Below are 24,934 nucleotides of genomic sequence, written 5' to 3'. Positions count from 1 at the left end.
AAGAGGCAACCATAATCAAATCGATGGTGTTTACATGCCCCTCACATCAACTTGCACTGCAGACCAACTCACGAAAACAGCAGCGCGAGCCGGTGCCGCCGGAGCCGAGCGCGCTTTCTGCCTCTGGCAAGATGGCGGACGGAGGCTTCGGTCGGAGCGCGCCCTCTCCACTCCAGCAATTTTTATGTATCCTCCTTGGGAAAACCCTACGTTTTTACTTGGCTCCACATACAGCAGCTGTCTTGGCTTCTGTCTCACGAAGGCTTGTCAGATGTGCTGGGTGGTTCGCGGAGATAGAGACGCCCGGAAGCGAGCATATCCCCACGTACGTTAAGATGAGAGGATTGTCTCCTTCCGAGATAGAGGATACGATCCAAAGAGTTGACTGGACTAAATTTCAATCTGTGACCGAAGAACACTGCGAAGCCAATCCATCTTCGACTTGAAAAAGTCATTCAAGAGTGCGGTGCAAGACATTATCCGTTGTCGTGTGTCACCGATCTCGGGGCGTGCGGATATTACTAAAGATGAGGTTGGGAGACGCAGAGCAGCAGAGCAAACATAGTTTAGTTACACTCAAAACTCAAAAACTCAAAACCCTGTTGACTCAAAGTAAAACTTGTGGGGACTGCGTTGTCCATTTCGTTGCGGTGCCATAGCGCAGCACGTTTTGGACATAAGAGCCGCATCGCGGCGTGGCCGCTTTCGAACTTCGCGCGCGCGGTCCACCGTTTTCCCTCTCCCTCATTCCTCCAAAGGTGCCGAACAGAAGCGGGACCGTAAAACACTTGCTGCTGTCTGCCCCGAACGGTCCAGGGACTCACCCGATTGGTCTGTTTGGGTGGAAACCCGCGTTCCCTCTCTCCTGGCGGCTCAAGCTGACCGAGGAGCGGCAACGCGGGGAGAAGCTCTCGTACAGCGGAGTGGTGTGTACTGACTTCCGATTCTCCCGTTCAGCCCTTGGGTTGGCCAGTCTTGCCGAAGGTCCTTGACCCGAGGCGGTTGCGTACCTCTTCGCTGCCCCTGTTCTGGAGGCTACGCCAAAGAGACGCGGCTCACTTGACTTGCGCGGTCGTTCTGCGCGGAGTCGCCCTCGGAGGCTACTCCGAGCTGAAAGAATGTGCTCCTGGTAGCACGGTCGCTGGGCGCCATCCTCCCGTATAACGGCATGTTACCGCGTTTTATGATACTGAGTGTCACCCTTGACTTGCGGGAGCTTCGGCTCACGGGCACCGCGCCGATACGGGTGTAACAGCTATCGTAAACACCAAGGTGGTCGTCTAGTAAACGCCTTCCTTGTACTCTGGGCCTTCTCCTGGCTGCGCTCTGTTTCGCTCCCAGACGAGACTGAACGAGCGTCCGCTACGGGCACACGCTACAGACGCGGCTGAGCTGATCGTCGCCCTGAGGGGCTCGGGTGACGATCTATCAAAAAGGAGCGTTTTCTTACAGACTTTGTCGTCGCACGTTTCTTCCGAGTTTGATGCGTGTCGAATCTTCATCATAGTCGGTGTTCTCGCCGACTGCGTGTTGGTGTTGGCTAGTCGTAATGTCCGTCTCTGACACCGGTGTCCCGAACTCTGTCGGTGATGTGGCACTTCGGCCTCACCAGTGAGGCCTAATTTCGGGTTCCGCCGCTACATCTTCTTCGAGTGACGACGAGACGCCCCGGGGAGTATCGTACATGGTAGTCTGCCTCTGAAGGGGGATCCTCCCTGGAGAGTCCGGCACTGCCGTGAGATGCTGCAGCGGGTCCAACGAGCCTCGCTCGAACGTTGCCGAGGTCGACGGTCACACGCTGGACCACCTACGTCATGGGCCTGACCAAACCTCCGTGGCTCCCGTTGCCAGTGCGATGCTGACGCTACAACCTTTTCGGCCCAGAGCCACGTCGATAACGCCAGCTCGGCGCCGCTTCTTCCTCGATCACAGTTCGGGTGACGCGCCTCGAGGGCTCGTGCCATTGAGACCGATACTTGCACATCGTCCTCATCTTCCTTTCTGCGCCGCATTCCTCTGACATAAGAAATAGACCCTCTTTTCAGAAGTTTACTTCAGCGTACTTTGGGATAAGTTATCTACCAATTCCTGTAAGTCCCAAAAAACAATTGTACTTGTTTGTTTGTCAGCAGCAGCAGCAGCAGCAGCAGCAGCAGCAGCAGCAGCAGCAGCAGCAGCAGCAGCAGCAGCAGCAGCAGCAGCAGCAGCAGCAGCAGCAGCAGCAGCAGCAGCAGCAGCAGCAGCAGCAGCAGCAGCAGCAGCAGCAGCAGCAGCAGCAGCAGCAGCAGCAGCAGCAGCAGCAGCAGCAGCAGCAGCAGCAGCAGCAGCAGCAGCAGCAGCAGCAGCAGCAGCAGCAGCAGCAGCAGCAGCAGCAGCAGCAGCAGCAGCAGCAGCAGCAGCAGCAGCAGCAGCAGCAGCAGCAGCAGCAGCAGCAGCAGCAGCAGCAGCAGCAGCAGCAGCAGCAGCAGCAGCAGCAGCAGCAGCAGCAGCAGCAGCAGCAGCAGCAGCAGCAGCAGCAGCAGCAGCAGCAGCAGCAGCAGCAGCAGCAGCAGCAGCAGCAGCAGCAGCAGCAGCAGCAGCAGCAGCAGCAGCAGCAGCAGCAGCAGCAGCAGCAGCAGCAGCAGCAGCAGCAGCAGCAGCAGCAGCAGCAGCAGCAGCAGCAGCAGCAGCAGCAGCAGCAGCAGCAGCAGCAGCAGCAGCAGCAGCAGCAGCAGCAGCAGCAGCAGCAGCAGCAGCAGCAGCAGCAGCAGCAGCAGCAGCAGCAGCAGCAGCAGCAGCAGCAGCAGCAGCAGCAGCAGCAGCAGCAGCAGCAGCAGCAGCAGCAGCAGCAGCAGCAGCAGCAGCAGCAGCAGCAGCAGCAGCAGCAGCAGCAGCAGCAGCAGCAGCAGCAGCAGCAGCAGCAGCAGCAGCAGCAGCAGCAGCAGCAGCAGCAGCAGCAGCAGCAGCAGCAGCAGCAGCAGCAGCAGCAGCAGCAGCAGCAGCAGCAGCAGCAGCAGCAGCAGCAGCAGCAGCAGCAGCAGCAGCAGCAGCAGCAGCAGCAGCAGCAGCAGCAGCAGCAGCAGCAGCAGCAGCAGCAGCAGCAGCAGCAGCAGCAGCAGCAGCAGCAGCAGCAGCAGCAGCAGCAGCAGCAGCAGCAGCAGCAGCAGCAGCAGCAGCAGCAGCAGCAGCAGCAGCAGCAGCAGCAGCAGCAGCAGCAGCAGCAGCAGCAGCAGCAGCAGCAGCAGCAGCAGCAGCAGCAGCAGCAGCAGCAGCAGCAGCAGCAGCAGCAGCAGCAGCAGCAGCAGCAGCAGCAGCAGCAGCAGCAGCAGCAGCAGCAGCAGCAGCAGCAGCAGCAGCAGCAGCAGCAGCAGCAGCAGCAGCAGCAGCAGCAGCAGCAGCAGCAGCAGCAGCAGCAGCAGCAGCAGCAGCAGCAGCAGCAGCAGCAGCAGCAGCAGCAGCAGCAGCAGCAGCAGCAGCAGCAGCAGCAGCAGCAGCAGCAGCAGCAGCAGCAGCAGCAGCAGCAGCAGCAGCAGCAGCAGCAGCAGCAGCAGCAGCAGCAGCAGCAGCAGCAGCAGCAGCAGCAGCAGCAGCAGCAGCAGCAGCAGCAGCAGCAGCAGCAGCAGCAGCAGCAGCAGCAGCAGCAGCAGCAGCAGCAGCAGCAGCAGCAGCAGCAGCAGCAGCAGCAGCAGCAGCAGCAGCAGCAGCAGCAGCAGCAGCAGCAGCAGCAGCAGCAGCAGCAGCAGCAGCAGCAGCAGCAGCAGCAGCAGCAGCAGCAGCAGCAGCAGCAGCAGCAGCAGCAGCAGCAGCAGCAGCAGCAGCAGCAGCAGCAGCAGCAGCAGCAGCAGCAGCAGCAGCAGCAGCAGCAGCAGCAGCAGCAGCAGCAGCAGCAGCAGCAGCAGCAGCAGCAGCAGCAGCAGCAGCAGCAGCAGCAGCAGCAGCAGCAGCAGCAGCAGCAGCAGCAGCAGCAGCAGCAGCAGCAGCAGCAGCAGCAGCAGCAGCAGCAGCAGCAGCAGCAGCAGCAGCAGCAGCAGCAGCAGCAGCAGCAGCAGCAGCAGCAGCAGCAGCAGCAGCAGCAGCAGCAGCAGCAGCAGCAGCAGCAGCAGCAGCAGCAGCAGCAGCAGCAGCAGCAGCAGCAGCAGCAGCAGCAGCAGCAGCAGCAGCAGCAGCAGCAGCAGCAGCAGCAGCAGCAGCAGCAGCAGCAGCAGCAGCAGCAGCAGCAGCAGCAGCAGCAGCAGCAGCAGCAGCAGCAGCAGCAGCAGCAGCAGCAGCAGCAGCAGCAGCAGCAGCAGCAGCAGCAGCAGCAGCAGCAGCAGCAGCAGCAGCAGCAGCAGCAGCAGCAGCAGCAGCAGCAGCAGCAGCAGCAGCAGCAGCAGCAGCAGCAGCAGCAGCAGCAGCAGCAGCAGCAGCAGCAGCAGCAGCAGCAGCAGCAGCAGCAGCAGCAGCAGCAGCAGCAGCAGCAGCAGCAGCAGCAGCAGCAGCAGCAGCAGCAGCAGCAGCAGCAGCAGCAGCAGCAGCAGCAGCAGCAGCAGCAGCAGCAGCAGCAGCAGCAGCAGCAGCAGCAGCAGCAGCAGCAGCAGCAGCAGCAGCAGCAGCAGCAGCAGCAGCAGCAGCAGCAAGCAGCAGCAGCAGCAGCAGCAGCGGCGGCAGCGGCGGCAGCGGCGGCAGCGGCAGCGGCAGCGGCAGCGGCGGCAGCGGCAGCGGCGGCAGCGGCAGCGGCAGCAGCGGCAGCGGCAGCGGCGGCAGCAGCAGCAGCAGCGGCGGCGGCGGCAGCGGCAGCGGCGGCAGCGGCGGCGGCAGCAGCGGCGGCGGCGGCGGCGGCGGCGGCGGCAGCGGCAGCGGCAGCGGCGGCGGCGGCGGCGGCGGCGCCTGGTTACGCCTATTGCAGGGCAAAGGCCTCTCCCATACTTCTCCAAATAATTCGGTCATGTACTAATTTTGGCCATGTCATCCCTGCAAACTTCCTAATCTCATTCATCCACCTAACTTTCTGTCACCCCCTGCTACGCTTCCCTTCCCTTGGAATTCATTCCGTAACCCTTAATGACCATCGGTTATTTTCCCTCCTCATTACATGTCCAGCCCATGCCCATTTCTTTTTCTTGATTTCAACTAAGATGTCATTAATTCGTGTTTGTTCCCTAACCCAATCTTTATAAGATCCTTTATAACGTGTTCGTTTTTCCTTGGCTACCGGCCATTACACTATCGCGCCCTATCTTCAGTACTGTGACCCTCAGATCCTTCGGAATCATCAACTCTAGTACTTCCCTACCTGAACTAAGCACACACTTTCGGTACAGTAGGTTATTGCCACCTGGTGTTATGAGCCAGCGACCATTCAGCATTGCGTGCCCAGCAAAACGGCGAAGAAGACGACGAGGTCAAGGATCCCGCGCCAGCGGGAGAACCGTCGCTTAGTGCTTGGCATTTTTCATCTCTGGCTGCTCGTACTGTCACTTACTCTTGTGTTAGCGCGTGACAAACTGGTGGAGGTGCTGGGTAATCTAATCTATGCTCAACACCCCTCCGAGCAGCAGGAGCTCCAGCCCCGTACCGGTGGTTACGCCTGTACATCGCCGGGAGTGAGCTGAGCGTGATCTCCAGTCCCGTATACAAATGCCGAACGAAGGTGTCGCAATGTATGTCGAGGACATGACGCGTCTCTTTCGACGAGCCGACCCCAGCATGTAGGAAAAAAAGAAGGTGCGGTACCTGATGCGCGAAGTGAAAGTGCAGCTGTTCGGCGGTCTCGTGCGCAGTCCTCCCAAGACGGTGTCAGAATTTCTTTCCGAGGCCGTCACCATGGAACAGGCGCTTCGGCAGCGGGCACCATCATACGAACGCCAAGTGAACGCTGCCTCATCTACGGACTTCTTCGGAGCTCTCGGGGGCCACGTCGATTTCTTTCGAGAGCTCATTCGTTCCGTAATACGCGGAGAACTCCAGAAGCTGTCGGTACCCTCAACGCCGACGCTCAACTCCTTCTCCAGCGTTCTCCGTGACGAAGTCCAGCAAGCGCTAAAAGAACCAGCCTTCGACACAGAAGCTCGACCGCTAAGAGCTGACAGCTCCCGTATGTCGTATGCGCAAGCTTTGAGGCAACCTGCCCCACCTCCCTCCCCGCTTCGCACCGCGTGCCCGGCCATGCTACGGCGCGTCCAAGCGGCCTCGTATTACCAGGACCACCGACAGGCCCCAAGGAAGTCAGACGTGTGGCGGGCACCTGATCGCCGTCCCCTTTGCTTTCACTGTGGCGAAGCTGGGCACGTCTACCGACAGTGCTCCTATCGAGAGCTCGGACTACGCGGATTTTCAGCAAACTCGCCGCGACCTAGGTTCGGCCAGCGTCCTCCTGAAATTGAACAATACGTTGCCCAGCAGTGCGGATCCCCATCAACTCAACACCAGTTACGCTCCCCTTCGCCGCGGCGGTTTTCTCCGACTCGCCGTACGTGTTCGAGCGTGGTGCGGGGTCGGTCGCCCAGCCCGCACCGGGAAAACTAACCACAGCGGCCTTCGGGGGCGAGGCCGCTCAGTCTGGACGTGCTCAAGGATCCCTACTGACGCGTACACGGACCGACGATACACCGACGACGACAGTACCTGCCGATTACAGAAAAAGAATTTCCTTGGACATTCCTGTACTGCTCGACGGTCGTGAATTGACTGCTTTAGTGGACACTGAGCGGATTATTCTATAATCAGCGAAAAACTGGCCACCCTTCTAAAGAAAGTGACGACGCCTTGGAATCAAACGCCAGTTCGTACAGCTGGCGGGCACATCATCACCCCACTCGGCATGTGCACGGCAAGAATACAGATTCGCGGCTCCACGTTTGTTGCCAGCTCGAGTGTTCTCGAGACCTAATCATCGGTATGGAGTTTCTCAGGGAGCACGGAGCTATCATCGACATTCGAGAACGCCTCGTCACTTTCTCGACAAAGAGCGCCGCAGCGACGACCAACACCATCCACCCTCGAGCACCTCGTCGTGTCATCGACGACGCTGTCACGTTACCACCACGTGCAAGTGTCGTGGTTCAGGTGGCATGTGACAGACTCTTATACGGTGAAGCGGTCGTAGAAAGCAATCGCTCTCTCCTACTTTCTCAAGGTGTTTGCGTAGCAAGAAGCCTTATTGATCTCCACGATGGCCACTGTGAGGCTCTTGTCACGAACTTCAGCTACGAACACCGGCACCTTTTCCCCGGTACTGTCATCGCCTACGCCGACCCGATCGCCGATGTCACTGAGTGTTTTGTTTCCGAGGCAATCGACAATGCTGAACCACCTATACGCAACGTCGACATTAGTCCAACGCTTCCTGAAGAGAACAAACAACCCCTATGCGAGCTGTTGCTCGAGTTCCACTCTTGCTTTGCACGGTCGTCGAAGATAGTCAAACGTCGATTACGAAACACCGTATCACCACCTATGACGACGTGCCCCCCATACGGCAACAGCCTTATTGTGTTTCCCCGACAGAACGACATGCGATTCAAACGCAGGTGAAGGAAATGCTTCAAGATGGCATAATACAGCCTTCATGCAGTCCCTGGTCATCGCCAGTCGTTCTCGTTAAAAAGAAAGATGGCACGCTTCGGATTTGTGTTGACTACCGGAAGCTAAACAACGTCACAAAGAAAGACGTGTACCCGTTGCCTCGTGTCGATGATTCTCTGGATAGATGAGGCGCGCGAAGTATTTCTCCTCTATCGATCTGAAAAGTGGCTACTGGCAAATTGAAGTAGATGAGCGGGACCGCGAGAAAACTGCGTTTGTGACTCCCGATGGCCTTTACGAATTTAGAGTACTCCCTTTCGGCCTCTGTTCCGCGCCAGCCACATTCCAGCGAATGATGGATACCGTCCTCGCTGACCTCAAATGGAAAAGCTGCCTCGTCTATCTCGATGATGTCGTTATCCTGTCGGAGACTTTTGACGAGCACCTTCGACGCCTCCGGAATGTACTCGAAGCCATTCGATTGGCTGGCCTTACACTCAAGCCAGAGAATAGCCATTTCGGTTACGAGGAACTGAAGCTCCTTGGTCACGTCGTGAGCGCGGCAGGTGTTCGGCCCAATCCCGAGAAGACTGATGCCGTAGCTGCGTTTCCCACTGCAACCGACAAGAAAAGTGTCCGACGGTTTTGGGGTTTGTGTGCCTATTATCGATGCTTCATTGAAAATTTTTCGAAGATTGCAGAGCCGCTATTTCGCCTTACGCGTGACGACGTGCCATTACACTGGACTGATGAACAACAGACTGCCTTTGCGGAGCTACAACATCGATTGTCTTCTCCTCCTGTGCTCGGTCATTTTGATGAGGGTGCTGACACAGAAGTACGCACTGACGCCAGCAATGTCGGTCTTGGAGCTATCCTGGTGCAACGGCAAGACGGAACTGAACGAGTTATCGCCTACGCGAGCCGCACTCTGTCACGGGCAGAGTCCAATTATTCCACCACAGAGAAGGAGTGCCTCGCGGTTATTTGGGCTACTACAAAGTTTAGGCCGTATCTCTACGGGCGGCCATTTAATGTTGTGACCGATCATCACGCTTTGTGCTGGTTGACCAACCTCCGAGACCCTTCTGGATGATTGGCACGTTGGAGTCTGCGACTCCAGGAATTTAACATCACCATCGTATACAAGTCAGGTAGGAAACATGAAGATGCTGACACGCTATCAAGAGCACCTGTTGAATCTCAGAATCCTGACGAGGAAGACGATAGCGCCTTTCTGGGAGCCCTCAGCAGACCGGACCTGCTCGCTAAACAACGATCGGACGCTGAGTTAAGGCCCTTCATTGATCACTTAGAAGGCGGCATCGCGTCCAATCCTCGCCCACTTTCGCGACGGTTGTCATCATTTTGACTTCGAGAGGGCATCTTATACAAAAGAAACACAGGTGCCGGCGACAAACCACATCTTCTAGTAGTGCCTCAAGCCCTTCGCAACGACATTCTATTAGCCTGCCACGACGAGCCGACATCTGGTTACTTGGGTTACTCAAGGACTCTGGACAGGGTACGGCAACTGTACTACTGGCCTAGACTGACTGCTTGCGTCAAACGCTACGTGAAAGGATGCCGTTAATGCCAGCGCCGAAAGTCACCACCCTTCAAGCCTGCAGGCCTTCTATGACCAATCGACCCTCCGCGTACGCCGTTTGATCAAGTTGGAATGGACCTTCTTGGACCATTTCCCTTGTCTTCCTCCGGCAATAAGTGGATCATTGTCGCAACTGATTACTTGACGCGTTACGCTGAGACGAAGGCACTACCACGCGGGACAGCATCGGAAGTTGCCCAGTTCTTTATGCACCACATTGTGCTTCGGCATGGCGCACCATCATTCATCATCACTGACCAAGGGACGGCATTTACGGCGAAGCTTCTGGACGACATCTTCAAGTTGAGTTACACGAGTCATCGAAAGACCACTGCATACCACCCTCAGACTAACGGTTTGACCGAAAGACTAAACAAAACACTGGCAGACATGCTCTCTATGTACGTCGATGTGCAGCACAAAACGTGGGACGAAATCCTGCCGTACGTAACGTTTGCGTACAACACTGCCACACAGGAAACTACATGATCTACTCCGTTTCGCCTCGTTTATGGTCGAGATGTTCAAACTATGCTCGACGCCATGATTCCATATGAAGACATCGATCAGCTCGACCAGTTAGCTCCTGACGTCGAGGAGTACATTCAGCGTGCCGAGGAAGCGCGTCAACTGGCCCATGTCCACATACGACAGCAGCAGTGTACCGATGCCATAAGGTACAATCTTCACCATCGACAAGTTACCTATGAGCCTGGTGACCAAGTGGGGGTTTGGACCCCCATTAGACGGCGAGGCCTCAGCGAGAAACTCCTGAGCAAGTACTTCGGACCATACATAGTACTAAGGTGTGTAAGCGACGTGAATTATGAAGTGGTTCCATACGGAGACCTACCATCGCCCAAGCGCCGTTTACCACGCGCAGAGCTTGTACATGTCGTCCGCCTCAAGCCGTATTTTGCACGGTGATGTTAAGTCTACCGGTGAAACAAACTTTTGTTTTTTGCTGTCGTCGCGTCGCCCTCCAAAGAACTGCGAAGTATTTCTTTTTCTCTTTTTTTGTTCCCGACGACAGAACCCATTTTTTGCCTCATGTGCATGCCCGTATGTGTGCTAGCGCGCTTCCCCCTTTTTTTAATGTCTTACCTAATGTGCGTACTTTCCGTGTACGTCTTATGTTTGAGCATCGAGTCGATGCTTCATAGGGAGGGGGAATAATGTCACCCGGTGTTATGAGCCAGCGACCATTCAGCATTGCGTGCCCAGCAGAACGGCGAAGAAGACGACGAGGTCAAGGATCCCGCGCCAGCTGGAGAACCATCGCTTAGTGCTTGGCATTTTTCGTCTCTGGCTGCTCGTACTGTCACTTACTCTTGTATTAGCGCGTGACATTATTCTTCTTTATATGCTCCCCTACTGTCCTACTCCTTTTCCTTCGCACCAGTTCCCCTACCTTTAGTTCACACTTTCGTATTGACTCATCCTCGTTATGTAATTCTTTAAATTCTGCTGCGGTTATATTTAATCCATTATTGGCTGCAACCTGCAATGCTGTCGGAGGATTGGTACCACTACTTCTTGCTAGTGTTTGTACTGCAGCCGCTGCATCTGTCTCTTCCATCCCCTCTTATTGCGTTTCGGAGTGTTCTTTCTCTTCCATGTCCTTCCCTGTCCTCTGCCAACTTGGGTCTAGGTCGTCTGCCTTCTTCACCCCAGGTAAATTTCCCACAATTAATTCATAAAGGGGGTCCTCCACATATCTTGCGTGACCAGCCCTGTATAAAAGGGTGTCGATATTTGAATCCGTGCCTCTGGTAGATATTTAACGGACTCGTATACAGATATTACTGGTTTAAAGTACCTGGTCATGCTTTCTGGTGGTATTAGACTACCGCTTACTAAAATAGTACTGGCTCCCGTGTCTCTCAAGACTGTAGTTCTGCGTCCTTGTACCTCGCCTTCCACTACAGGCATGTCCTGCTATCCTTGTCCATCCTCTCCTGATCTCGTGGTACATGCCGTCTTGCCCCCGGATCCAGTCCTGCATTTGTCTGTCTTGTGACCTTTCTTTTGGCACAACTGGCAAACTACCAGAGTGTCGTGTCGATTACCTCTTATTCCGCAGTATCCATTGTGGAAAAAGGTTTGCATCCGTACCGGAGAAATAGGGCTAATATCCCGTGGTAGTCTGCGTGGCGGTATTGTAAGCGTAGGTCAGAAATGGTAGAGCATGGTCCCATTTGCTTTGGTCGGATGACATGGCCAGCATGTCACCAAGAGTGCGAATAAAGTGCTCGGTCATGCCATTAGTCTGTGGATGATATGAAGTAGTGGTGCGATGAATGATGCGGCATTCTTTGAGGAGAGTCTCGATGACGTCGGAGAGGAAGACGCGACCTCTGTCCCTGAGTAATTCCCTGGGAGCTTCGTGGTGATGGGATGATGTGGCCCACGAGAAGCCAGGCGACGTCATGTGCAGACGCGCTGGACAAAGGGCAAGTTTCCGCATAGCGCGTAAGATGGTCGATGACCACGATTACCCAGCGATTTCCGTCTGGTGTGGTCGGCAGAGGTCCATAAATGTCGATGCCTACTCAATCAAAAAGCACGTGCTGGGCAAGGCAAAGCTACAATGGAGCGGTTGAACGGCGAGAGGGATCTTTGCGGCGTTGGCAAACGAGACGGGAGCGGACATAATGACGGATAAAGCGATGCTCCCCCGCCAGTAGTAACGAAGGCGTAGACGCGCGTATGTCTTTAGTACATCTGCATGCACGCACTGGGGGTCACCGTGGAACGCTGCACAAATAACTAAACGGAAATGCCGAGGGATGACAAGCAACCATTTGCGGCCGTCCGGGAGGAAATTACGACGGTACAAGAGCACGTTGCGAATGGAGAAGTGATGTGCTTGGTGACGTAATGTGTGATTGGTAGTGGGTGTCAATGGGGGGAACAAAAACTCAGCATGGACCATGGGTCTTTTTTCTGCTCAAGAAGAATGTCCGTGGCAGCAAGGGAAGACTTGAACAATGAGGCATCCGGGGAGCTAACCTTATTTGCTAGTGGCGAACGAGACAAGGCACTCAGTTCAGCAGTGGAATTTCGTACTCGCGCAGTCTAGGGCCCATCGAGCAAGATGTCCGGATGGTTCTTAAAGAACGACAGCCAGCACAGCGAATGGTGATCAGTTAACACGTCAAATGGACGGCCATAGAGATACGGACGGAATTTATCTGTCACCCAAATTATAGCCATGCATTATTTTCTGTTGCAGAATAGTTCGATTCAGGTTTAGTAAGTGCACGACTGGCGAACGCGACAACGTAGTCATCGAAGCCAGCCTTTCTCTGAGCGAGAATGACACCTGGGCCGACGCCACTGGCATCCGAGTGTGTTTCAACGGGAGCGCTTGGGTCGAAATGGCGCAGGATTGGTGGTGACGTCAAGAGACGACGCAGCTTTGTGAATGCGGCATCACAGTCCGGTGACCAGGTCGAAAGGTTGTGGCCATCACGAAGTAGCTGCGTTAAAGGTGCTATTGTGGTGGCGAAATTGCGGATGAAGCGGCGGAAGTATGACGCTAACCCAATAAAGCTGCGCAGTTCTTTCAAGGTTGTTGGTCGCGGAAACTTGGCAACAACTTGTAGTTTCGCCGCATCAGGGAGTACACCTTCTTTCGACACGACATGGCTGAGGATGACCAGCTGCCGGGCAGCGAAGTGACACTTCTTCAAGTTAAGCTGGAGGCCAGCATCGGCGATGCACTTGTGGGCGCGTACAAGTCGAAGTGGAAAGGAAAGTCCGGTGAAAAGATAATGATGTCGTCTAGATAACACAGGAATATCTGCCATTTGAGGCCGCGCAAGATGTTGTCCATCATTCTTTCAAATGTGGCAGGAGCGTTACACAGGCCAAATGGCATCACCGTGAATTCAAATAAACCGTCAGGTGTGATGAAGGCCGTTTTTGGACGGTCTGACACAGCCACTGGAACTTGCCAGTACCCGGATCGTAAGTGTAAAGATGACAAGAACTCGGTGCCTTGGAGGGAGTCTAGTGCGTCGTGAATACGGAGTAGTGGATAAACGTCCTCGCGGGTGATCCTATTGGGTAGCCGGTAGTCCACACAACAGCGAATTGTGCCATCATTCCCTTTAACCAGCACTACAGGAGAAGCGCAGGGACTGTGCGAAGGTTATATGACGCCGCGCTGGAGCATTTCTCCAACTCGCTCAGCGATAGCTGCTTGTAGGTACATATGTTGCAGCTGCTTGCGGAGGTGAGGGAAAGACGCTGGCAAGTCTGGATACAATAGCGGCAGATGGTGGCTTTGGATTCGCGGCAACGGCAGCGCACGTAAGTGGAACACGCGTAGGAGGCGGTTGATGAGCAAGTGGTACGGCGTTAGCGACTTGTTCCTGTATCACCTGACGGAGATCGGGAGACAAGGGCCACTTGGACGCTGGACTGACTGGCAGGAGGCAGAGGTGGCGTGCAATTTCTTCTCGTAGAAATTGCTTGATTTGGTCGAAGATTGCTGAACTGCAAGGAGTAGCATTGACACCATCACTCAGAGCTGAAAGCGCGACGTCCGGAGCCAGAGCTCGGCACGCTGTTGGCGTAGCTCTTCATAGCACTGGCAACACGTTATGAGGTCATTGACCGTCTGAGGATTCTTTGCCAAGAGCATTTGGAAGGCCTCATCTTCTATGCCTTTCAAGATGTTCTTGATCTTGTCATCTTCGGCGAAATCTGGGTTGATACGCTGGCAAATGTTAACTACATCTTCAATGTAGCTGCTAAAGGTTTCGCCTTTTGTTGGGCACGACAGCGAAGCTGTTGCTCAGCCAGAAGTTTGCGCACAGCAGGGCGACAGAAGACTTCTTCAAGTGCCCTTTGGAATGCTGTCCAAGTGGAAAAGTCAGCCTCATGGTTTCGGAACCAAAGATGGGCGACCCCGGTAAGGTAGAATGGTACGTAACCCAGCTTGTCAGCTTCAGTACATTTGTTGTGGGCACTCACTCGGTTGTACGATGACAGCCAGTCCTCTACATCATGATCGTCAGTGCCATTGAATATGGGAGGATCCCGTCGGCGTGGCGCACCAGGACCGACAACCGGAGGTGGTGCCTGAGGTGGATCGATAGGACTAGTCTTTTCAGGCATGGGAAATGTGACAAAGATCGTCCGGCTTCGGAGTTCCTGGTTTGCAAAAGGTCCAGCACCATCCACCAAATGTCGCGAAGCACATTGAACAGAAAACGTTCGAGGCTAGAACGATAGAGCAGCGAGAGGTAGCACTGTCGATCGAGCACCGAAACAAGGTTTTTCTCTCTCGTCGTAGTTGTCTCGTTGCCACAGGCCCACTGCCCTTTGTTTTGCAGAGCACTTCATAATTTAAAATTAATGTTAACATACGCTACAGCAACAAGCGCAAAGAGAGAAAAGTTACTGTCGCTAACAAATTAACGCAGTTTATGCAAAAAATTCTGAAAACGCAACTTTTCTTGCTTTTCACTGAGCTAAATAAGTGTGCAAAATTGTAACATGCATTCAATTATAAATTCGTATGAAAGAATGAGGCCAATAGAATGCTCTAAAATAAAATTTGATGTTGCACCTAGTTTCAGATTTGAATCAAAAATTTGCCGCCAAGCAACTTTTGCTTCCCCGCGAAAACTTCATAGTGCGCTCACGTGATCTAACGGGAAAAATATTTTTTTTCTCGGCGAAAATACTTCGGTAAAACCTTAATCACACATTAGCAATCTAGTGCAATTCTTTTTCAATGAAGTCAACGACGGTCGCGTTTCAGATCTGGGACGTGTCGTGTGAAACGACGTTTTAAGCAAACGAACAGCACCAACGAACCTCCGCCACCGCTGCCGAAAGTTTCGAAATCATTTCAATATGGGCAAAAAAGAAAAAGAAGGAAGCGGCATTATTTACATCTGGCGGCACCTACGCTACCGGCGTTGCGCTTGAGTAATGTTAGCTAATTTTTTCTCATACTGACATATTTTCAACCTAGACAACTATATTTCACAGCTATGTTTTTGAACAATATATGTTATTTTTTTCCTTGCTCTTTATGTGGACTTTCAACGGCGCGCCCCCTTTTTCGCCGCATGCCATCAATGTGGCACCAGATTTGAACCGGCGGACGTGGGCGCTTCGAAGCGTGCATAGAATATCTATGAAAAATCGGTTTCCGCGCACTCCATTTGGAGAGCACAGATAGGTGCTCATTACTCTACAAGGGGTTGCGTATGCCGTATCAACGCAGCTATCTCCTACCTTTTATGCGAAGCATATTACGAGAGCTCAACCCAGCTCCTCAGGCGCGGCGGTGTCGCCTTCAATGACCTTTGACCCCATGCCATACCACGTGACACCGTGACGTCACGACAGAGGAGAAACGGGGCTCCAACTCGCGCCGTCGCTCGCAGCGTCGCGGCGGTATATAAGCAGCTGCGCTTGTTTCTAGGTGGCTTTGGCTCAACTCTTGCAAGATGGGCTGGGTGGGAATCGAACCAGGGTCTCCGGAGTGTGAGACGGAGACGCTACCACTGAGCCACGAGTACGACGCTTCAAAGCGGCACAAAAGCGCCTCTAGTGAATGCGGTGTTGCCTTAGAAACGAGCTGTTTCTAAGGCTCAGGCGTGCGTCGCTTGCTCAGGCGCACATTTCGTTGCCGCGCCGAACGCTGCGTTGCTCGACGCTCACCGCGTCCAATGCGGGGCGCGTAGTCGCTGCGCCGTAGCCCATTGTCTTACACCCCTTGGCGGGTCGACGGGAACGCTGTCGCGTTCCACTCTTGAAGGCGAAGCAGAGTAACGCATGAGTTGTTTCTTCGTCTAGCCGAACCAAATATAGCCAAGCAATAGCAGTTCACCAGGCTAAACAGTGGTTCAACAACTAAAATAAAGGCTAGTATGCTTCGCATCCTGGGCTTAACCTTAGCTAAGCCACAGCCATTTTTTCTCAAGCATGCCGGCAACTTCCACGCTGATGAAATCGATCAGCACGCTCCATTGCGGCGCGCTGGTGACGTGGCATCGCGGCGATCCACTCTCCCCTCACGCAACAACTGGCGCGCTACTGCGGCAGAAGGTGTTCTCATTCGCCCTCTCTGCTCTGCCGAGGCGCGCGCCATACGTGGCGTCGCAGCCAATGGGAATTTAGGTGCCGCGCCGCTGCTACAGACGCTGGCTTTTTTGTTCAATGGGCCATTTGATGCTTTCGCTTTGAAAATAATAATGCTTACGAGGGCCATTTGATGCTTTCGCATCAAAACGATGTTTACGAAATTAGCAATAATTGCGTTCAAGCTAGTGTACGGTGTTAAATATGTAGCAGTAATTTTGACTAATGATTTGATCTTTAACAACCACGCAAACATGTTCCTTAAAAATGCTAGTCATGCGGTTATCCTGGTTGAGCGGACGTTATTTGCCGCTTCCATGAAGCTGTAGCTAGTAGCCTACCAGGCACTTGTACGACGTCATTTGGAACATGCTATTGTGTGGGATCCTCACCAAGGGGGCATTATAAAGGGGTTAGAGCAAGTGAAAAACCTCGTTGTCTGGTTTATGTGCAAGCAATATTGCAGGGAAACCAGCGTAACCGAATTGGAGGAAGTTCTGGAACTGGAAAAACTGCAGGAAAGGCGACAGAGAAGCCGAGCAAAGCTGCTGCAGTTTATCTACTTCGATTTGACAGAAATTGAGGAGAGTATATATCCCAGACCGCCACATTATGTGCCATCCAGAAGAGATCATGAGTATTACGTGAAAGGTTTTCTTTTCTCCTTACTAAGTGAAATTCCTTTCCATCTTGTTTAATATCAGCCAACAATATTTCCTTTGTTAGCTCGTTCTCTGAACTGGGACTAAAATTGTTTTGCCTTTTGTTTCACAGCAATAATTTTGGGTAATGATATTTGTTCCATACTTGCATAATTACTTGCATGTGCTAATTGTTTTTTTTGTGTTTGGCACATAGTTTTGTTGTTGTTAATGGAAGATGCACACGGCTTAACCAATTGTAATGTTTATTTAAGTTATGCTGCTTTCTTACCTCGTGCTGTGCTCGCCCTTCTGGTTCAATACTGCATGTCTACTTTTGTGTCTATTCGCACCTTTAGCATAGATGCTCCAGGAAGGTCCAAAAAAAAAGTTTATGTGCAATATTTACACAATGACAGGTAGCGGCGCCACAACAAATATGGTGGGCCAGGACACATATTATTTGCCTTGTCATGTGCTATATTACAACTGCTTCTTTTCGTACACAGGATAGGTGGCTCATAGCATTATCATGTATCCACGTCCATGATATAATGCTTAGGTTCTGCAGGGCAACCTGGAAACGAAATAAAATTTACTAACTTACCTGGGCGCTTGTTCAGTGACGAAAGCCGCATTTTCAGTTATCTTCACGCTGAAAATAAGGATGAATGTGATGCTGCTGTCTGAAACAAATTCTAGAAGTGGACTTCTCCCTATAAGGATGCGCATTACGAAAAGCCTACTTTAAAGCCATTGGCTGCCTACGTTCAGAGACCTTTAGAACTTTGTTCAAGTTAGAAAAAAGAAGCTTGGTTAAGAAGAGCTGCGTCTTGTTTTGGAAGCTGACTGCATTTTTTAAAAAGACTTGGTGATCCATGGCTTTGTGCGTACTGTTCTACGCGAAAAATTGAGAAACGCTAATATACAAGATCAGTCCTGGTAGGTCACGAACTCCGTAAAAATAACTTGCTTGTACTATATTCCGAGATAGATAATTATTTCGCCTTTCGAAGTAGTCACCTTCAGAGTACATACACTGAATTTACTGCTTGCGCATTGAAATGAGCGCTTCTGACAACGCATCTTCTATGTTAGTGCGCAGCTCGGCTTCCGAATTTGTGTTCACGGCTTCAACGCATTCCAAAAGGCGTTCTTTGAGAATCAACTTTAACGTCGGGAACAAAAATAAGTATAATAAGATAGAGAACTTCGGCGAACAAGAACAAAAGTGAACAATGGACAGCGGCACAACTAACTTAAATTTTATTTGGGATGTGTCCACTTTCATTAAAGTTTCAGTTGGGAGTGCGCATTTGTGTGTTCTGTCTTTTTCGTCGTCGAGTGCATTTTGTGTGGTTTGCAGTTACGAGAAAGATGCCTGATGAGGCTAAGCCAGGGGAATATGGAAGTGAAAGAACAAGTCGCCTAGAGGTTTTTGTCAAAAACCCACCCATGAATAGTGACGTCACGGTGGTCTTGGTTGAACATCAAACGCTGTTATTCCCAAGCTTATGTGCTTTCATTTTCTCAATAGCTTTGCGAATACGCTTCTAAACACTTTAGCAAATTTTGTAATCCTGTTCGCAAATGTGCTATGATATTTATTTTATTTCAATATGCGTTACAGGCCCCATGAGGACCATAGAGTAGGGGGCGGGGGGAGCTTCACGGCAAGAACGTTATACACGTGAATAGGGAAAGATGAGTAGAAATAATCGCTCCAGAACAGGACTGAAAATGCAGAGATGCGGTAGCAAACAAACAGCATCTAAGTTTTATCCCGCACACTGCGGGCGCACATAATCAAACATCGTGTAAAAAAAGGAAGTATTTTAAAGCATGTAAAGGAATAGAAATAACAATAATGACAATACTCAGATAAACGGAAATTTCATGCCGGGGTAGCTAGCGTATAAGCATCTGATTAATTTTATCACGACATTGCTGGCGCACGTAATAAAAAAGTGTACTGTAAAACATGAAAGAGGGAAAATAATCTACGTGACGTTACATAGATATACAGAACGTGGAAGACAGTATGACACTTATTTAGGGCAAGAACAACATGTTCAGGAGTTGCCTAAGTTTATCCGTTTGCATGACAGTGCTCTCATGGAGGGAATTCTACAAACGGATAGCTCGTGGCAAAACCGTCAGAATAAATACACGCGTGTTTCTGTAGACACGATTGCAACCTAACTCATTATTCACTCATCGTAATATGCAACTTCTATGTTCGAGCAGCAAAGATGATGACCTCATTTGATGAACGTATGTCACGTCACGACGACTAAGTGATTGAAACGAAAGGTCAACTTTGATTTGAGATATGTTTGACTGCCTATTGTAATTGCGGGAAATAGGCTTGATGGCACCGTCATGTTGGAAACTCTAGAATCCTTTCTTTGGGCTGGCAACGCTGTCCAATTGAACAAAGATGCTCACGACATACAGGTTCACGGCGGCTACTTCGCTTGCTGCTGAGCTTACGTTTCACTTTTGTGGTATCGAATTGAGGTGTTTCAGGGAAGCCAAAATGGTCTTTGCTGCCGATCTACTTCTGTCGATTGGTCTCAAGGATTTTACTGACCAAATCGCGGAAGTATTTGCGGTCTGCATCTGCGTTGCGGTCCAGTGAGCCGCATCAGATTTTTTTTAAAAGCCAAAGAGCCTTTAGAGCTAGCGAAGGGTTAGAAAAAATTAAGCTCAGTTGCGTAGCGAGCCTCTCCGAAAGGCGCAAGCATTTGTTCGTGGCATTGCTCCACAATTACAGGTATACGACACTGACTGCCTTCGACCTTCGTAGGCGATTCCTAACTGCGACTCGTGTATCAGTGTGTCACACAGAGCATCTCAAAATATTTAGATAGTAACTTCTGTCCTGCTTTCCGGAGCTAAATACGGATATTCTGCACCGATAGAACGAGGCTCAAGACTGTAACGTTACCTGGTCGGTGTGTCTTGGTATCAAAACAAATTAGAGTTTCCTTTTTGATTCGAGGTACACCTTCTTTTTAGAGTTAGCTGATACGTGTTATAAGGTCGTCTGCGTCTTGTAACAGGCGTTCGCAGCTAGTACACAGCATTCGAGGTAGGGCCCTGGCTTGGGAAAAACAGCAAACACCTGCCGCCCGTAGGAATTCTCAAACCCGGTGAAACGTGAGAAGTGAACAACAACCAGTCGGACCAAGTTGAGTTTATTCCAACAGATTTCCAAAATTTAGCGAGGGTTTTGTTTTGGCAAAGTCAGCTGTATTAGCGCAAATGCATGTCGGAAAGCAAACTACCCGAGCTGTGCGCCGGTCAAATGCTGCAATGCTGGAATGAGCGTTGTTTACAGTTACTTCCAAATTTCTGGCGAGAAAATAAATTTACAGCTCACCGCGTTGAATGAGAAAACATCGCCTTCAGCCTGCACCGCTTAACTAAACCATGCTATCGAAACGATACGTCGCCTCGCGGCATAACATCTGTAATGATGAAGTTCAGACCTTAATTCAGAGGTGACTATTATTCCTGCTACAATGCATGCGAGCAAAAGTACACTAGCGAGAATATACCGGCTGCCTAAAGCATTACCAACACTAATGGTGGGGCAGAAAACTATAAACGAACAAAAGCAATGAAGCTTAAGCGTATATCTATATATTTTATCAAAGCGCCTGCCTATAAAAAGTACGCACCGCTATTTGAAACGTCAGCAAGATATTTAAAGTAAATAAAAAAGCAAGGATCTACTCGCCTGAGAGGAAGAATTCGCCCCGAGTGAAGGGTTTCGAACAAAGTGGTAAAGTATTAGTTAGGTAGCTTTTCCCGATGCGGAAGTTCCTTATCCAAATTGCTCTCCTACGACCGTCTTCTGCTTCTTTCTAGAAACGATGAAATCGTACAATGCTGCTTTTCCACCATGATGACACGCAGAATAGTACACAACAAAAAGTCTTTCGACAGCCATCTTATTTCTTTTTCGGGCTTGTGCGCGGTGGCATCACGGCGATTTGACAACTACGATGTATCCAGCACATGCCGTGATGGGACACCGCCTTTCGCTTCAAGCCTGAAACTAGATCGGCTGCTTCTCCGCCCGGCCGCTTGGCAGCGAACGCTTACTTGGAGTCGCGAATAGCCGCAGCGTAACGTCGAGTTGAAGAACGTTGTGCTGTCGACAAAAACCGCTACTCAGCGCTACTCGCACCAACAAGGTACAGCTATGCCGCCGATTATATCTTGTTTCAGATACTCCTAAGGCACCCTTTATGAATAAAGAACACATACTTGAAGTGTTCTTCAAAATGAAGGCGAGCAGCAAATGAGTAGCCTCATTTAGTTTAATCTTTTTATTCACTGAAAACGGTTTTTCAAGACGGATGAGGCGTTACAGAGTATATCCAGTTCATGAGCTGTGTGATGAATGACCCCGTCGTTTTCCACTCTTAAAACATCTTCCTAGGATTGCTCCTTCGCAGGTGAGAAGTATGAAGATGACTGAACATGAGTTGATTGCTTGTGAGTGTTGAATTCTTCCTCGACTCCTTTTCCTCGGGCGTGTGTCACACAGCATTCTCGTAGATCCAGCCGAGAAACTCTGTTATCCGCGTGTAGACACCCGGCAGGCCCTTTTCGGCACACTTTATGCCCCAAGACACAACACCTATCAACGTCCACTGAGTGCTTTCGCCTTCAACCATCAGAGGCCCTCCGGAGTCTCCCTGAAAAAAAAAAGGCTTTCCATTAGAACATGTGCTATTTCTACGTGCACATCTCTTTACAACTCGCAGGGCGGCTTGTCACGAGAGAAAACGTTGCGTAACAATGCCCACAGTTTGTACAATCAACACCGCGACATTCTATTTTGCTCATTCCATGTGCACACGCACACGCGGCAACGCACAATGGTTACCTCACAGCGATCAGACAGCAGCCTGCCGCAGAACGCCACCAGGAAATTGTATGAGCTACCCGTGCACCCTGATAGTTTCCTCAAACTTGCACAGCTCCAGCTGATTATGGTCAAATTGAGTGAAAATCGATATGTCGGAAATTATCATTGGGCGGCCCGTTGAGAAATACGACAGAGGAAAAGCGACCCCTTGACATGTGCGTTGCTGATTATCGTAGCACCATTCTCTCTCATGAGGTCACATTAGCAGATCATGTCAAGGCCTCAGAGATTACAACCGCGCTATCCTATCAGGGAAGTCTTGCTCACGGGCTTCACTGTAGAAATTTCTCATTATAGAAAATAAACGTTCCTCCCGCGGTTAGAGGTGGTTGAAATTTTGAGTAGTGATTTGTGGGCATCATGTATTTATTTCAGTTCGGCATTTCTTATCTGCAAGCTGGAAACAATTTCTTTTTTTTGCATTTGAAAGAACTGAGAACTTACTGGGTAAACTTGGCAACGACGACCAATTCATATATCAAAAACACACACACAAAAAAAGAAGAGCAGTAGTCAATAAAACGCGTGCTACATGTAAATTTTACCCAGTATACTTATTTATATCTGCAGTTTAGATCATTAGCCAATGTTGCACTAGGAACATGTTACAAAATACACAGTTTGCGTGAACCGCTCCACGAGCAACAGCTTGTATATGGCTTCTGAAGCCAACAAATCCTCCATCTGAAAGTTTTCCAGTGATTCAGATTAAAAAAAAGGAAATAGTATTCCTTAACGTATACTTTATCAAAACTGTATATGTTTGCAATAACTAACAGATGCCTTATGTTTAGATCCAAACTAGGGGTAACATTTTAAATTGCTACCTCATATTTTTTTTACCAATGTCGTGTTTGTTTCATTTGCATTAACGGAATAACAATGCATACAATTGTTTCAGACGCCTAAAAGCTGTAGTATGCTAGAAATATATTTCTTAAATAGCTCAGTTGCATATTTGAAGTAACCTTTTGTTCCAGAAGTTTTTTTTTTACTTATGTCTTTTCACTCATAAGTATCATGACTGCAAGGTGTTGCAGCGCGCGTGGTGTGTAGTAATGGGGAAAACTGAGCTAATCAGTGGTGCACTGATCTCGCGATGACTTGCACAACGTCACCGCTTCATCGGAGGATGCCTGTAATGGCAGTCATTTCGGCGGTCTGAAGGGCAAGTGAAGTTGGAATCGTATAGTTCTAATTTTGCGTCGTCTTCTTGTTTTCGTGGCAAACTATTATAGCCGCTGCGACGAAAGTGTGGCGAGTGCAAATAAAAAGGATCACGACAAATGATAAGAACATTGTACGGTGCTGATACAGCATTGAGGAAACGTACCTCTACCAATTTACACGACACCCCGTCCTCCGCACCAAGAAATACAATAATTACCAACTTTTCCTCATGTAAGTCTTCCTTGTCACTCAACGCAAAGCTGTCTTTAGCACGAATTAAACGAATAAGCTATGTACCAATGTGGCGTTGCAGCGACAAAGCTAGACTAGCCAAAATGAAACTACGGGTTTGACACTGCAAAGTTTAAGGTACTACGTGCGAGAGTAGCTGGCACGTGACTTTAAATGACGTTTTAGCTGACGGCAAACTCCTGTTTAATCTTATTTGTCTTAATTGTTTATTTTTGTATTGTTAATAATTTTCTCACTTTCTAGTTGTCTTCGCTTTGTGGATTATTCAAGTGTGATTTCATACCCCAAAACTTCGTGACACATATTACTTTTTTGCGTGCTTTTTAACCTTCGACCGTATGCTGAACGTTTGGAAGCGAACTGCTAAACAGCTGACAGGCTTCAGTGGACCCATCCGAACCCTTCATTCGTTTAACAATTTAGAATCATGAAGTACCTTTCGACACTATATATAGTCTATACTTGTAGCCAACAATTCAAACTTTTAAAACAGAAATACACCTATTGATCTCATTTCAAAACAAAATACACGTGAAATTCAGAAACTATATCCTGAGACAATCACTTCAGCAAGTTATGTAATATTCGACGCATTTAAGGGGGAAAACTGAACTGCACCGACTGCTTGAAGCAAAACTTCGATTCGAGTGCTCTAAGCATCTCAAAAATCCACGAAAACTTCTGAATAAGTAAATGGAGCGCAGAGTTTGCAGCTACGAAACCCTTCATCAAAGCAGATATCGCAATAAACTCCGTCTGTGAGATTGTGGAGCAACTAAAAAGAAAAAAAAATGAAAATATGTGATATCGCTACAAAGTTTAATACTCCTGTCAAGCGGGCAAGCTAAGTGCTCTTACGGAGAGTGCACTCGGTTTTAAGTACACTTTCCCAAACCTTAACGTCGCAAGCGGTGTGTACTCGCAGAAGAGTGCACTCCGGTCGTAGTGCGTTCACGGAAGGCACTTGGCTGGTCGAGTATGTAGCCTCGCCGCCAGCGGTTTCAACGGTACAAAGTGTAATCCATAGAAAAAGGACACAGAAGTTAATTCTAGCTGTTGAACAGCTTTTAGCAAAATAATCAGAGCATAACTCGCTGATATTCTGTTCTAGCAGGATAAAACATCGCCTCGTCACACGCCACCATCTTGTTCTGGATTGGCTAGGTATTCGTCTTGGCTGGCGTTGACTTGGAACACTCTTATGATAAAAATACTTTCATTTTTTGTTGAGTAAATATAGATTACAATTGTCTTTTTATTTATAGTGCAACTAAAGCAATCGATTTTTAGGTGTTTTATTTTATTTTAATCTACATCTTAAAGAAACATGGTTTTAGTCTGTCGCCATTTTTTTAGTGCGAGTGCACTCTGTTTTCCCGTTTAGCACCGGGTAGCTTAAGATGTCACTCAAGGTCCCGAAGTGCACTCCCCGTAAGTGCACTTAACTTGCCCGCTTGACAAGGATATAAGTCAGTTTAGCAGAGGCTGTACTCTCAAACTGAAATCACATTTTGCAGCACTAGATAAGATGTCAATTTTGCCAAAAATTATATCTTCCAGATAGCTGCAGTATACTGTATAATTATTGCAGTTTGTGATCTTGAGTTGTGATATCATTCTTAATTGATAATTTAGAAATGTGTACTTGATGCTTCACTTATGATGTCGCCATTCTTGGTATTTTTTCGACTGATGGCCAAAAAAGAAATTGCTCCAAAGAGGCGGTGG

General features: G+C 50.2%; 1 protein-coding gene across 2 annotated transcripts in view; it reads right to left on the bottom strand.

The window, feature by feature from the left end:
* Positions 1-21,164: 21,164 nt before the first annotated feature.
* LOC135907141 (serine proteinase stubble-like) overlaps positions 21,165-24,934 on the bottom strand; it is a 36,224-nt gene continuing 32,454 nt past the window's right edge. For both annotated transcript variants that reach the window (XM_065438794.1, XM_065438795.1), the window contains exon 8: positions 21,165-21,551. In XM_065438794.1, the coding sequence (XP_065294866.1) occupies positions 21,393-21,551 (159 nt within the window). In that variant the 3' untranslated portion in view covers positions 21,165-21,392. The remainder of the gene's footprint in view (positions 21,552-24,934) is intronic.

The sequence above is a fragment of the Dermacentor albipictus genome, chromosome 4 (assembly GCF_038994185.2).
Source record: "Dermacentor albipictus isolate Rhodes 1998 colony chromosome 4, USDA_Dalb.pri_finalv2, whole genome shotgun sequence".
NCBI lineage: Eukaryota > Metazoa > Arthropoda > Arachnida > Ixodida > Ixodidae > Dermacentor > Dermacentor albipictus.
This window is presented reverse-complemented; position numbering and strand designations above follow the sequence as displayed.